General features: G+C 35.6%; 1 protein-coding gene across 1 annotated transcript; it reads left to right on the top strand.

Annotated features, from left to right (window-relative positions):
- The first annotated feature begins 1,854 nt into the window (after positions 1 to 1,854).
- LOC142622723 (patatin-like protein 2) lies at positions 1,855 to 4,914 on the top strand. Its single transcript, XM_075796252.1, has 7 exons — positions 1,855 to 2,122; positions 2,293 to 2,474; positions 2,598 to 2,787; positions 2,952 to 3,113; positions 3,264 to 3,566; positions 4,210 to 4,382; positions 4,485 to 4,914. The coding sequence occupies exons 1-7, from the start codon at positions 1,991 to 1,993 to the stop codon at positions 4,600 to 4,602; spliced, it is 1,260 nt and encodes a 419-aa protein (XP_075652367.1). The 5' UTR covers positions 1,855 to 1,990; the 3' UTR covers positions 4,603 to 4,914.
- Positions 4,915 to 16,393: the final 11,479 nt, after the last annotated feature.

Genomic DNA, 16,393 nt, shown 5'->3' with positions numbered 1-16,393 from the left:
CTAACAGGAAAGATGTTATCAATTTTCATACTTAATTTGTTCCCTTCTCAAAACATAAATTAATCTTCTTCCTACCTTGGTAGTAAACTGCAAATAATTGATTTACAAATATTGCAGCAATACAAATATCAGTTAATACTAGATTGGAAATGCAGTAAGTCAAATACTGCCATAGAAAATTCTAAACAGATGGTGCTAAATCATGTTCCTGTCAAGAAAAAACTTAGTAAACTCTCAATATGAACTACTTACAGTAGGAATAATGGCTAAATGATTTATTTCACCATTTTCCTAATAGCTTAAGCTTTAGAAACAAGTCACATAATTTCATGCTGCAGTTCTTTCATTAATCTCTACCGTGATTTTATTTTTTCATTAATCTCTACTGAAGGTCCTAGAAATGATCAAGTTTTGAAAACAATGCAAAGGCCAATAGAATGACCAAGTTTTTACATTTCTTTTATGCAGCGCTTGAAATTGAATGATACGCATATGTTGAATTGTTGAATTCTAACAAGTACTCAGTTACTAGAATTGCCTTTGCAAGTTATCCTCTGATAATGGATATAATATTCTTCACATTTAAAATTCCATTTGCCCTTTCTTCACGTTTGTTTTAGCCAAAGAGAAAAGGAAGCATAACCTAGACAACGATCTCAAAAGTTTGACTATGTCAACTGGAAAATTTACCAAAACTAAGTATCGTAGCTACAAGACTTACTTTTTTTTCCTTTTTGACAGAACAATCAAATCTTTTAAGAATGAATAACCATGCATGTCGGATTTGCAAAATGGTATAGATACATAGGGTCAATAATTCAACACGATGTGAAGACAAAATTCATAAGGCCAATAGAATTATCAAGTTTTTCACATTTCCTTTAAGCATTAGATGTCATTGAATTGTACACATTTGTTTGAATATTGACTTCTAACAAGTACCTCAAATGACTTTTCAATGATATGATTACTGGTTGGGTATACGCGTTAATAAAGTCCTATATTGAGTAATGACAATAATAATGAGTGATTAATATAACATAGTTAAACTCATAGTTAAACTTTTTAAGTTAAGTTTGTTTCTACAAATTAAATTCTCAATGAGTCTGTTTAAAGTGTTTTATCTCCCCAACATCACCATCATGTTGGGAAGATAATACTTAGAAAAACTCCAATTGAGTCCAAGGTGTTAATCTTCCTAGCATGATGAATCATCATCGTGTTGGGAAGATAATTTCTCAATATGATGATAATTCTACTCACACGTATATATCTAACACATCTTTTGGTTACTTGAGGGTAACGGCGCCGCCTTTTGCGAATTAAATTAACACGTAAAATGCAAAGTTTGATATTATTGTTATTCTGGAATGTTGCAGCCATTGTATATAGCAAAAGAAAATCTTGAGAATAATAATAAATTTAATTTTAGCCACCAGGCAGGAATTAACTTGGGGGTAGCCATTCATGAGCGCCTTTGTTAGGCCTGTTGCCTAACTAGACCCATATTGCCTTTATGGTCTAACCAAACTCATGCTTACCTACAATTCTTTTGAAGTGGTCTCACCTACAATTCTCACTTACAATGACCATAGCCTAAATGGACAATTTTTGTGACAAAGTAAGAGGCAATGCTTGTAATTTACACGGCCTTTCCAATCACTACATTGGTTTATGAATTTTCAGTATATATGTACGTAAACAATATCAGAAAAGGTACAAGTTATTGGTCAAATTTGAAACACTTTGATCCGATGACTTTCTTTTAAAGCTTATGGCCCAATCCAATGACGCGGTTGAATCTTTGGATAAGGAGATGACTGAGGAGTACTATAAATACACATACTTCCATCATGAAAAGAAAACATATCAAGTCACATAATCCTCTCTTTTTAACTTCCTTAGAAGTTCATAGTTTCTCTAAAGCTCTTAAATCCTCTCTCTCTCTCTCTCTCTCTCTCTCTCTCTCCTTACCTGCATCTTTATCCCAATGGGCTCAACAAATGTACCACTACAACCTCCAACTTATGGAAACCTAATCACTGTTCTCAGCATTGATGGAGGTGGAATAAGAGGGGTTATCCCAGGAACTATCCTTAGTTTTTTAGAATCTGAACTTCAGGTAGAAAAATATATTATATATTAATCATACATGTTTCATGCCACAAACCTAAAGAAATTCAACACTTTTTTTCATTCACTAGTGAAGTTCTGCTTTGTTAAATCATTTATAAGGGTTCAACATGCAATCTTTCCAAGTACTTACTCTATATTTGCTTATGTATGCTGCAGAAACTGGATGGTGAAGATGCAAGAATAGCAGATTATTTTGATGTTATCTCAGGAACAAGCACAGGTGGTCTTGTCACTGCCATGCTAGCTGCTCCGGATGAAAATAACCGACCTGTCTTTGCTGCCAAGGATATCAAGGATTTCTACCTAAACCACTGCCCTCATATCTTCCCACAGAACAGGTAAAAATTAGAGTATGAGATATAAAAATATCAATAATATATATATATATATATATCTGTTTGATTATTGACTTGACCCCTTTTGTTTTGGTTTTTAACATGATATTTTTTTCCAAATTGCAGTTGTCCAGTACTTCCTCATCTTACAAAGATTGTTAAAGCTCTAGCTGGACCAAAGTATGATGGGAAATATCTGCATAACCTTGTTAAGGAAAAACTAGGACATACAAAATTGGAAAAGACATTGACTAATGTTGTTATTCCAACATTTGACATCAAAAGACTCCAGCCAACCATTTTTTCTAGCTATGAGGTTTGTCTTCCTCTCATTAAAATGGTTTTCTAACCCCAATACTTTTTTTTCCTTTAATTTCCACAATATATGTAGTGTTTGAGATTAACCCTGGATAAGAAAGTGACTGCAAATGATGGAGCTGAATTGTACTAACATTTACTTTGATTTGGTCATGAAAACAGGTAAAGAACAACCAAAGCATGAATGCCTTACTCTCAGATATTTGCATAGCAACCTCAGCTGCCCCAACTTATCTTCCAACTTATTACTTTGAAACAGTAGACCCCGAGGGGAATGTGAGAGAATTTAACCTTACAGATGGTGGTGTTGCTGCTAATAATCCGGTATATATCTTTTTCAAACTTCACATGACTCCTAATGGTTATAATATATAATTAATCTCCTAATATTTTTTAATTATAAACCTATTTAAAAAATAATAAATTTAATCATTTAACGGTTATTTTAATATTACTAAATTGGTGTAATTTCAGGCTTTACTTGCCATTGGTGAAGTAACAAAGCAGATCATTCGAGGAAGTTCTGACTTCTTTCCAATAAAACCAATGGACTATGGAAGGTTTCTGGTAATATCATTAGGAACTGGCTCACAAAAAGCCGAAGGAAAATACAGGGCACACAAGGCAGCTAAGTGGGGCTTGCTAGACTGGTTAACAAGTGGTGGTTCCACCCCAATTATTGATGTATACTCTCACGCAAGTGCAGATATGGTTGATGTCCATCTTTCAGTGGTTTTTCAAGCCCTTCATTCTGAAAAAAATTATCTACGGATTCAGGTACATATATATCATTCAAACCTTCCATAATCAAAAGAAATACATAAGAAAATACTACAACTATTACCAATTTTATTACCAAAAAAAATTTAGTAACTTACTATCAATGAATGCAATTAATGACACATCAATAATATAGTAATAAATAAATTTTTTAATTACTTTTTGGGTGAGACTAGGGGTTAGTACATATTTTATCACACAAATCCTATAAAAATTGATGTTCACCAATCAAGTCCTTCTATGAGCACAACAAAATTTCACAATATTTTCTCAAAAATTTGAGTGTCAATTCATCATAGGTCAAAATAAAATAAGATTATACACAGATCCACTACAACTAAAAATAAGGTATCATAAAAATATTGTAAGATTTTTATTGTGTATTGAGACTTTCTCGACATGAAATAAAAAATTGATTTAAACATTTATTTATTATGTGTTGAAGTGACAATGATCACATTTATTATTACGACATTAGTCTGAAACATTTATAGTAAAATTAATAAAAACTTTGATATTTTTCTTACATTTTATGTTTTGTATTTAAGAATTGACACATTGTTATGCAAGTCTTATTATAAAAGTCAAAAGTTCTTGTTCACATAATTAACATAGACAAGCTTGAATCAAAACAATGCAGGACGATACCTTGGTTGGGACAGTATCTTCTGTGGACGTGGCCACAAAACAAAATTTGGATGATCTTGTGAAAGTTGGCGAAGAGTTGCTAAAGAAACCAGTTGCTAGGGTGAACTTGGAGACAGGAGTTTATGAGGCTTCTAACCATGAAACTAATGAAGCTGCCCTCAGAAGGTACTAAAAATAAATATATATTCTACAATTTCTTTAGAAAAAGTTTTGTTTTTAATTTTCACATTAAGCTAATGCAAAAGCATTTAATTAATGTTGTTGCAGGTTTGCAAAATTACTCTCCCAAGAAAGGCACCTTCGCCATGCAAGGTCCCCCGCTGGACATGCTCATCAAGCCACCAGTACCCACAAAACAAATGGTCTTAGTAGACTAAGCATATAATTCTTTTGCTTATATTGTGTTAAGAGTTGAGATTATATCTAATGCATCAATACACAAGACATATTAAAATGCGAACACGTGTTCGTATCCCAACATGTTTAGTGCATTAATGCATTGGGCATAAGCCTTGTCTTTAATTATATTAAAGTATTGTAACATCGAGCATAGGACACAAAAATCCCACCTTTTGATTCTTTGGTAGCATTGGTTGAATAAAATGTTGGATAAGTTAACTTGACACCGACACAAATGTTTTTTTTTTTTTGTTTGGTGGGTGATTTGTATATGATAAATGAAAGCCAATTTAGCTTCCATGTATTCTTTTTGTTAATTCAAAAGTTTTTTTTTTTTAATCTTGTTTCTTTAGTCAAATTTCTGAACACTTTAATCCTTTTTTTGTAGCACTATTTTTCTTGGCTCGTGCATGTTATTGTATATGGGTTATGACTTACGAGGTAAGAGAAGAAGAGAGAGCTTTCAATAAATGGTATTATCATCAAAGTTCCCCAATTGCGTGACCAAGAAAATAAAACTCTAGTCCTTGATTTCACCATCAGTGGTTGGAAATTGAAATAATCAACAATGACTTTAGGGATGATGGATTTGTTGAATCAAACAAGAAAGCAATTTAATTGATAGATTAATCAACCTTTTAATAATATTATTAAGGAAAATGCTAACAAATGCCCTTAGGGTATTAGTTAATAATCTATTTAAAGAAAGTTTTTATGGGAAAAGAAAAAAAAATAATATTTTGACAGTTTTTTTTTATTTTTTATAAAAGTGATGTTAAAACTTTCTCAAAATGAATTATTACCAAATTTAGATATTTCCAAAACTAGTTGAAATTATGTAAGGGTGCTGTCACCTTTGAAAAGTTATTTCTACTTTGCAGTTTGTAGCGAGCGTTATTTAGTACCCATTAATTATACATTCAATTTTTTGTCATGAGAGCGTTATCCATACCCATCGTACATTCAATGTTGTGTACGAACATCTATGGGCCATCAGCCATGAAATATTCAGAGAACTATAAGTGAACAGAACTCATTAGCCAACCATCTCAATCAACGCTGAGCTAAATAATAATCCCACCTAGAACGGTAATCGAGTGCATTAATTGGCTTTGTTTAACGTCGTCAAATAAATACATCATAAAAGAATAGACTGCGCATGAGTTTATAATAAGGTTCATGTTAACGGTGTCTTTAGGCTAATTGTTAATGGGTCATATTAACATATACTTTTAGAGCAATTGTTAATAAATTATAGTAGAAAAGTTTTGACACCACTTTCATAGAAAATGTAAAAAATTGTCAACAACATTTATTGTTATTTTATTATTTTCCTAATAAAATGTTTTTGAAAATAATTCATAAATCAATGCTCTAACCAATGCCCTTAGAGCATTAGTTAACATTTCACATTGTTTATAAATCATATTAAGGGTCCGTTTGGATAGAACTTGATGTGGGATGAAAACGCTCAGACCGTCCCTGGACGGTCATCACCTCGGCAGCCGTCCAGGAGTTATCCTTAGGACGAGGGTAACGGACAAGGCCGTCCTGAGGATGATAGCGAAGCTACATCCCTCGCCCATGGGATGTGCATAGCCTGTCCCGAGAGCACTTATCCATATAAAGATTCGTGGACGAGGATGCTACACTTGGAATTATCAGGCACACTCGACGAAGGAATTCCAGGACGAAGATATCATACTTAGGAGAATCTCCGAATATAATATGACAATCTCTTATCCCACGCATAACTGTTATGTATCCGTTGTGAAATAGAAGTGTAACTCCTAAACGGTTATGGCAGTTACATTTAATCCTCCTTGAATCCAGGAGAGGTTTCAGTATTCGATAACTGTCTATGGGAACACTATATAAACACTGATTTAGACAAAGCAAAGGTACGTTAAATAGTTTTTGCCAAAAGATTGGAATTCCATATATCAAGAGAAAACTGACTATACCATCGGAGGGTTCTTGGCCGGCGGTTCCGGTCACCTTTGATTGTTTTACTTTGTTTTTCAGGCCATTGGAGAGCGAGTTGTCCTTTCAAATCCGGATCATCCAGCCTACTGATTGAATTGCATCATCAGAACTTATTACTGAAAACTAAAAACATTGTAACAAAATAATTTTTAAATGTGTAAATAGTACTGTGAGACCCATTTTTAATTAAAAAAATGCTGAAAAGTGAAATTTGTGGGTCCCATGAACAGTACACGGGACCCATTATACACAGAAGAGAGTTAAAAATTCTACTTTTGTGGCTACTGTTCATGCACAGTACATGAACAGTAGCCTTTGTCTCCCTTAAAAGCTGCCCAAAAAAAAAAAAAAAACTGAAACATGAACGTGGACGCAGACCCTAGATCCAAACCCACTCTAAGAAAGTTTTGACATCATTTTTATTTTGGAAATATAAAAAGTTATCAATAAAATTAATTATTTTATTATTTTCTCATAAAATAGTTCCTAAACCAATACCTTATGGCATTTTTTAACATTTCCATATAATCAAAGTGGGGGCATTACACTAGTGGAAGGTTTTTTTTTTGTCAACTGAAATTAGTGTGCATTTTGGGAATAAGTTGAATTAGTGGCTTATCTTCACTTTTAGCTTATTTTTGCTACTATTCATGAGTTTCATTACACTTTTTGATATTATTTATGGATCCTACTATACTATTCAGCTTATATTTTATCATTTTTTCTACACTTTCAACAAAAAGTTTTCAATTTCAACTAAATAAGTTGTTTCAAATGAAAACTAAATATGGTAGATGGTGATTTTTCTATATGATGAATAAATAACTTTTTAGTTTATCTCAGATATGACATAGACTATGCAAATCAACTACCAGAAACTACATGATACATAAAAACTATGCAAATCAACTACCAAAAACTACATGATACCCAAATGAATGCAAATTCCTTTCTTAATCCTACTTCATAGTATGTGTGTGTGTATTAATCTTTTTTTTTAGTATATTTTTTATTATCCTCAACACACATTTTTTTTAATTTTCGACAAAAGTAAGGACTTGCAACAACAATATGCTGATTGCTTGAGTAGGATAGTTTTTTTTTTTTTTTTTTTTTTGCATCAAGAGTAAGGGAAAAGTATTCGATACTCCTGGAAAACAATGACGTGTTGCTCGCTCTTCTGAAAGTACCCAATAATTACTCAAGAGTAAGGGTATACTCTCTTTACTAAGTATATTATACAATTTTTTCTCATTTTTAGATATTCTGTCATCTCTAATGTTAAATTATCAATTGTCTTAAAAGCTTAATTTATTAGGAAAATGTGAATTTAATCATTTAACCATAATTATAATATTTCCCCTCACATGTGGCCCTAAACTTCTCCCCCCCCCCCCCTCTAATAAGTGTGGCCCAATATGTGAGATTTTTAATATTTTAAATGGAAGGTAGAGTAAAATCAAATATCATATTTATGATCTCTTACTTTGATACTATATTAAATTAACAATAGTCTCAAAAGCTTAAACTATTAATAAATGATGAATTTAATCATTTAACTATAATTCTAACATCAAATACCAGTTTGCTGCGGGAAAGTGTCTCTAGGTGACACTTCCACACAAGATTAATTATAAAAATTATTATTGGTTTTTGAATGATTTCCTAATAATTAATAGGAACAAAGAAAAAACCAAAAAAAAAATCCTAAACGTGAGAAGAACATCAATGATTTACATGGTTCGACAATAACCTATGTCCACAAGTAGTAGCAGATGAATTCACTATATCAAAAAGAGATTACTAAGTGTATATAGACTCAAATAGGACCCACAAATAATAAAGTCTCTATAAGGCTCTCTCAAATTAATTCAAAGTCACCACCAAATCTTTATTTCAATTTTCTATTTAATTATAAGATTTTAATACCTATTTTTTTGGTGATCAAAGTATATTTTCTTGGTGGTTAATGAATACTAATAAAGTCAAATTAGAGTTTTTTGAGAGAGTTTTAACCTATGGCGTCTGCTTCTGATGATAGCTCTTTATCATTAAACCAAGATACAAATCAGTTTTTGGTGTAGGCAAGGATTGAATCCTAGATCTCTTATACAATTATAAAAAACCTTACCAATTAAGCTAATTGGAACCCACAAGTGACATTAAAGTTTTAGACGTTATCTTACATAATAAATCTCCATATTACCTTATCAACTCCATATAATAAATCATAAGACTCACAAACTAAGCCAACCTCTACAACACGGCAACACCCACCACATTGCCATTCCTATCTATTCATCATAGATATAAAGTCCAACCTCTTACTGAGCCCCATCCATCAACATCATGAATAATACATGACTTTGAAAAATCAATTACCAAGATTTTGCAAAGTTTTAAAAGGAAAACGACAGTTTAACCACAGAAAATAGTACTTCAAAAATCTAGAAACAAAGATCTTTATTTTATTTTATTTTTAGAGAAAAAAATCTTAATTATGTTTGTGCGTGGATGGAGAGGTTCAGAATTTAATAATAATAATAATAATAATAATAATAAGATTGGTGAAGGAGAGAAAAAAAATTAAGTCATGTTTGAAATTTAAAAGTTTTTTTTTTATAAAAGGAAAAAAGAAAAAAAGATTGATGATATATATGCCATAAAATAAAACAAAATGTAAGCATTTACATATATAAGAACGTGTGAGTACTTGTCGTTACTCCACTTGACATGAATATGATTGATAAGAACACTAAAATAGTCTAAAACTATGCGTTTTAAGAATCATAAAGATTAATATAATTCATACCATTTTAAAAAAAATAAAATCTTGGTGACTTTTTGAGTGCAAGATACCAAGAGTACTGACCCTTTCATATGAGACAAAATTTCAATTCTTCTGCCTAAGAGCAACCACATCAGTTTTTCTATTTCACACATCTATTTTTACACTAAAAACCTACTTTTTATATTTTACACATTTACTTTTATAAAACACCCACATCAGTTCATCTATTCTACTCCTCTTGTAATTAAATAATCAATTTCCTCACAATTTTTTATTATTTCTCCTTACCACCGAGATATATACGCGCGCTCTCTCTCTTCTTTCCCATTTCTAATTTGTTTCTCTCTCTCTCTCTCTCTACCCATTTCAGATCAACTCTCTCTCTCTCTATTAACCCTCCCTAGCTCTGATCCGAGCTTCGATCCACGATTCACCAGCTCCGAGCTCCGATCCGCTCTAATCCATCAACTCCGATCCACGATCCACCAGCTCCGAGCTCTGATCCATGATCCACCAGCTCCGAGCTCTAATCCACTCCGATCTGAGCTTCAAGTTTCGATCAACAATCCACTAGCTCTGAGCTCCGATCCACTATCTGTGTCTGTGTATCTCTGTTTTTTTTTTTTTGAGCAAGTGTATCTCTGTGATGATATGTCTGTGTGTTTGTGTGTAGGTGTGTTTGTGTGCATCTGAGGAAAAAGAAGAAGATAAGCAGTTAACTGGGTTTGTTGAGCACGGATAAGAGAGAGAGAAAAATGAGCGAACAGAAACTAATATAAAAAAAAGGATAAACGAGCTACAGTAACCGTGCTAATATATACGGTTATTGTAGCTCGGGGATGGATTTACATAGTTTTGCATATTTTTACACCCATTGATGTAGGGGTGGCAAAATTGGACACGACTCGCGAACCCGACACGACACGACACGAAATTAGTAGGTTATGGGTTGAGACTTAATGAGTTCGTGTCATATTCGGGTTGACTCGATGAATCCGTTTGATAAACGGGTTGGGTTAGGGTCCAACCTATGAAACCCATTTGACCCGTTTGACCCGTCTGACCCATTTAATTAAATGAAATTTTACCAATATACCATTCAAACTATATGTATATAAACTTATTAGTTGATGTAGTTTATTTTCTTTGACGTATTGTGATTGATTATTTATGATATTGAGATATGCTTTAATTTTGAATGATTATTTGTGATATAATTACTCATTAGTTCTGAATTTTATATTTAAAATATTTATTTGCTTGTTTTTCCATAAATGCTTTTCTTCATTTTGATAAAATCAGATAAACAGGTCAACACGACTGACCCATTTAATAAATGGGTCGTGTTAGGGTTGAGGAATCTTGACCCGTTTAATAAACATGTCGGGTTAGTGTTGACCCTTATAGTCGGACACGTATGAGTTGACACGACACGAACCCGACACGCGAACATGAATTTCTACCCCTACATTGATGTGGGTGTTTTTTGCTCAAAATGTGTAAAATTGATAGTTATTTCTATTTTAGAAGATTTTAGAGGGACTGATGTGGATGCTCTAATAATTCTTTTGGTGAAAGGGAAAAGTTTTTGCCCCATGTGGAAATAACTCAGCCTATGGGACCTTTAAAAAGACATTTGTGATGGCTTTAGATTTTTAGAATAATTAGGACTTTTTTAGAACTTTTTCTAGAATCAAGATTTAAGATTGTGATTATTGATAGAAAATCAAACAAAAGAGCATGAGTTATTCTATTTTTATTTGTGATGGAACTTATTTGATGGAATAGTATGGTGTACCTTTTTTTTCTAATTTTTAAATGAGACCTAACTTTGGCTCTCTTTTTTTGTTCGTACGTAGATAAGCCAGACAATTCCAATAGTGTGTATATATATATGATTGTTTGTGTGTGTATGTGAGAGGAGGGCGGTTTGGTAACAAAGGCTAGATAAGATAATCATCAGCTCCGGCAGCATTCAAAGAAGGGCAACCACCCTCAAAACACCGCGGCCTCTCTGAGAGCAGAGCCTCATTCTTAAACTAATGAGAGTATACTATTCCAATAGTAATGATTAAAGACTGTTGGGATTTTGAATAGTATACAGAGGCGGTTGGGGTTCAAATCAACCTTTGACCTGGCCAAAAACCAAAAATTATATATAAAATATTTTAATTTTTTCTTGTTTTGACCCTTCAAATAAAATTTTGATCATTCTAACCCTAAGTTTTGTTTAATACCAATTGAAATAAGTTTGAATATAATTATTGTAAGGACCAAAAATCACAAATCAGACTAGACTATCACAATTTGTTCCTTGATTAAAGATCCGAATACAATATATTTGTAGAGAGGGTCCAATAACAAAAGTCCCCTTTCTGTGTTTTCTGGCTCCTATTTATATCCTTGGCTCTTATCATCTCAGCCCTACACCTTGCCATCTATTCAGCTTCTTCCCCCGACACCTGTCCGTCGGTAATAAAGCAAAGCCCTAACTTTGGGTTCCGTACTGTTCAGGTCACGTCTACATTAATGCAACGAACAAAGTCGGTACTTCCTAATTAATGCGGCCAGAAAGGTTGGTGCCGAATATTTAATGCAACACTCAAAGTTATCCAGCCACGTTCAGCTATTTGCAATATGTCCCCTATGTCATCGACTTCTTTCTCTTCTTTTACACACCCATGCCACTTCATCCTCGGGTATCCTTGGGTATATTTCCTTATTCCTTTATTCTCCCTTGCTTACTATATCTCCAGGTCTTCGGTTCTTCGGGTCCTCGGGTCTTTGGGTCTTCGGCGTCTCACAACAGCCCCCTTAATACTTGAGTTATTAACCATAAATTAATAACCAAGTTTTAACCTCGCAGACACGCTTCTTACGTGTTTCTTTGTTTTCACACGTACGAACGTCTTTTCACTGCCTATGACCCGCGTCTGGCGCCTCGTAGCCCACGATGGAGCATTTATGGAGTCTGGCGTCTCTTTTCCCGTGCACATTCTACGGCTGGATGAATATCGTACGGCTCAGATTTCGATCTTAATTATGAGCGGGAAAGTTACCGCCCTTACCTCATTATTTTTATTTTCCCACCCCTATAAAAGCAAACCTTCAGGCTGGATGAAGCTCATTTTGGCGTTTTGAAGGATTAAAAGAAGAGAGAGTTCCCGAGGACAGGTTTTAAGCATTCTTCAGAGGTGTGTTCATTTTCTTTTTGCTTCTTTCTACTTGTTTGCTTTTCTTCTCTTGTCGTAAGGATTAATGGGTAGGTACACTAAGCTAGTAAATACAGATGAGGCGAAGGCCGCCTTTAAAAAACGATATAGGATCCCCGATGATGTAGACATTCAGTATTGTGAGGAAGAAGAGATTCCACTTATATCACGGCCACCCGAGTCAGTTTTGATTCCAATGATTGCGTTTATCGAGGGGGGAATGGAAATTCCTATGGGTAGAGTGACTAGGGATTTTCTTATAAACTATTGGCTTACCCCATCACAATGCTCCCCAAATGTCCTTAGAATTTTAGGATGCGTAGACGCCCTTAACCGAAGGATGGGAACTAATTTGACTTGGCAAGATGTAAACTGGGTGTACAACTGCCAAAAAGGGGACAGGACTAAATACTATATGAAGTGTAGGATCCCCTCCGTTAGGCTGATCTCTTGCTTACCTGATTCAAGTAAAGGGATGGACGAAGATTACCTTATCATTTCGGGAAATTGGCATGACGGCTTACACTACCCTACCCGAGAAGGGGTGCCAGGTAGGGTTCCCGAAGACCGACCTAGTATTTAGGAATAACCATTTTCCATTTATGTGATTAGCATTGCTTAACTATTCATTCTAACGATTTTATTCCTTATTGCAGATGACTACCATACCGCTCCAAACCTATCTGCTGTGAACCGTCAAGATCTAAACAGGATTCTCCGGTCAGAAATATTCTTACATAGAGACGGACAGCTCCGAGCAGCCCACAACCTCCTCGGCTACACCCCATCTACCAAACGTTTCCAAAGTCCGAAGAATGTAATCCGAGCCAGGGATCTTCAGCTAGCTCAAATTGACATTGCGGTCCCTGGATTCATACTACCTACACCTCCGCCCGCAGGAACTCAAGACGCACAACTTCCTGCCCCTCTTGCCGCCAGATTACTTTACCCCCCGGAACACCGAAGAAAGAGCTTCCACTCCCGAGCTGAATCAACCCGAGGTGACGGAGAAAGATTTTAAAGTTTTCTACTGCGAAGACGCTCCGTGCAGCTCCAATCCCTCAACCAGCATAATGGGGTTTCAAGAGAAAGAGCCCGACCTATTGGCCCTGCTTCAAGCACATGCAGGCGATTCTTCCCCTGCGATGCCGGTCCATCCTCATCCAACTACCCCGGCCGTGACACGTGCACCTTCCTCGAAGGTTGTGGATAAAAAACGAAAACGGGGCCAAAGTAGTAAAAATGTCATAGAAATCGAAAAAGGGGAGAACCTCCACCCTTCTTCTAAAGATACCAAGGCTGAAAAAACCCTTTCCAAAAAAACTGCTCCTACTGGTCCTTCCAAGGACCCCAGTAGTGAGCCTACGAGAAAGGCATTAGTCTGGCGACCCAACTTCACTCTTAGTTCGGGTAGTCCCGTTTTGGATGACGCCAATCTGAGGGACTCGAAGAAGGGAAGCTCAAGCTTGGTGGCTGAGTGTTTAGAGAAGGCTCTGTGTCTTCCCAAAGACATGGCTGAATTGTGGTCCTTCCGCAAGAGGGAAGTCTTCCTGTCCTTGAAACAGAATTTAGCTAAGGTATTTTCCCAAGTCTTTAACATTCCATCCAAGAGCCTAATTTCTCTAACTCTATTACTACTAACTTTGTTAATTCTAATGTGTTGTAGGCAGTCCAGGCTTCCTTTATGGCTGAGGAATGGGTAGACCATTCACTGGACCTTGCCCGGAAAGCTGAGCATAATGCCAAGGTGGCTGTGAGGGCCCAAAAAGAAGCTGAGCTAAACTTAAAAGAGACCCTCACTCGCTTATCTAAAGTAGAAAAAGCTCACAAAAATGCTAAAGCTGCCCTGCAGAGTTACGAATCGCAGGCGAATCTTGCTCTTGAGGCCCAGAAGCAAGCTCAAAACAGGCTTGCTCTTACTATTGTTGAGCTTAAACAAGTGAAAGGAGAGCTGGCTGCTAAGTAGCAGGAGAAGGCCGATGCTGAGCAAGCAGTATATGACTCCGGTATGAAGAAGGCAGCTGATAGCTTGACCGCCCAACTCAAAGGGGTTGCGAGAGCATTTTGTTTGGAGGTGTGGGGTCGGGCTTTAGATGCTGCCGGGGTAGCCACCGACTCTGAACTCCGAACTCCGGACAACGTTTACTACCCTCCGGCCTTGCATTTAGCTCCTGCTCCCCCCAAGCCAACAAGTGAATCAGCTGCGCCACTTCCTGCTCCTGATTTGTCTGATGTGACAACAACTAAAAACCCTTCTCCTACAGCCCAGCCCGTGGATGCAGTAATTGAAGGCGACTTGGCTGAAGGAGAGCCAATGAAAAAGAAGAAAAAAGAGAAAGAATCAGAAAAGAAAAAAGACAAGCAACCCATTGCTTAGTCTTGTTATTATTATTTTGTTTTACTTACTTTTTTGTTGTTCTTGTTGTGTTTTTTTTTTTTTTTTTTTTGTGGATGGATGTAAGGGGCAGCATAACTGCCATCCTTTTTGTAACGAATATTTTACAAGAAACTAGTATCAGCTTTACTGTTATGCATTTGTCACTACCATGTTTTGCCGTTCAACTATTATCTTTCATGCATCTATACATTGGCTTATGTTAACCAAGAATCGTGATATAAATTAAAGGTTGTTCGAAGTTACACTTGTGATTTGAGAACCATAGCAAGATTAATTTGAGAACTATAAATTAAACGCTTAACTTTTTGCAACTTTTGAGAAACGAAGCATGAAGCAAAGCTATCCTAACGTCTCTAAAGATTGCTTAAACTAACACTTAATTGTTTGAGATCTAGATTATATCACGTTAGCACTTACCTTGTCTCTTGAGAGGTTGCTAATCTTTAGACTTATGACTCCAAGTTGTATCTGACTCGTTCGTTTAGTTGTCAGTTTTTCCTTGACTTATGGCTCGAGGAACCGAATAAAAGCTAAAGTCAGTTTAGTACTCGTATTTTTATAAGTTGTTAATTTCTCTTAGACTTGTGGCCCGAGGAACCAAACAAGAACTAAGGTCAGTTTAACACTTGTCTTTATATAAGTAGTTAATTTCTCTTAGACTTATGGCCCGAGGAGCCGAACAAGAACTAAGATCAGTTTAACACTTGTCTTTTTGTAAGTGGTTAATTTCTCTTAGACTTGTGGCCCAAGGAGCCGAACAAGAACTAAGGTCAGTTTAACACTTGTCTTCTTATAAGTGGTTAATTTCTCTTAGACTTGTGGCCCGAGGAGCCGAACAAGAACTAAGGTCAGTTTAACACTTGTCTTCTTATGAATGCGAGATTTGAAAAGATACAAATGGAAACAAAGCAAAAAAGACAAGGCAACACTTTTAGTACAAAAGGCAGCTCTTTTCTTAATAATAATAACGTCGTAAGTTATTTACATTCCAAGGGCGATGAATCACCCTCCCATCCAGATCTTCCAAACGATAAGCCCCTATACCTGCTACTGATGTAATTTTATACGGCCCCTCCCAGTTAGGTCCCAATTTTCCCCAGGCAGGATTTCTTGCTGTTCCTACTACTTTTCTCAGCACCAAATCACCTGGTACTAAGGGTCTGGACCTAACTCCCTTGTCATATGTTTGTTTGAGTTTCTGTTGATAGCTTCCCATCTTCACACTAGCTACCTCTCTTCTTTCCTCGATGGTATTCAAACAATCATGTATTCTGTCACGATTACTTATATCGTCATACTGGTCGGATTTCAGGGTGTGAAAACCCGATTCTAAGGGTATTACAGCTTCCATTCCATAGGTCATTGAAAAGGGTGTCTCGCCTGTCGATCT

The sequence above is a fragment of the Castanea sativa genome, chromosome 1, assembly GCF_040712315.1.
Source record: "Castanea sativa cultivar Marrone di Chiusa Pesio chromosome 1, ASM4071231v1".
Classification (NCBI taxonomy): domain Eukaryota; kingdom Viridiplantae; phylum Streptophyta; class Magnoliopsida; order Fagales; family Fagaceae; genus Castanea; species Castanea sativa.
Note: the sequence above shows the minus strand (reverse complement) of the source record. Positions and strands in the feature narration are given on the sequence as shown.

Bases quoted from the DNA above. Each gene is read 5' to 3' on its own strand.
- LOC142622723 (XM_075796252.1), top strand. From the start codon at position 1,991: ATGGGCTCAACAAATGTACCACTACAACCTCCAACTTATGGAAACCTA. The intron at 2,123-2,292 runs GTAGAAAAATAT...TGTATGCTGCAG, and splicing joins TTTTAGAATCTGAACTTCAG to AAACTGGATGGTGAAGATGC. The intron at 2,475-2,597 runs GTAAAAATTAGA...TCCAAATTGCAG, and splicing joins CATATCTTCCCACAGAACAG to TTGTCCAGTACTTCCTCATC.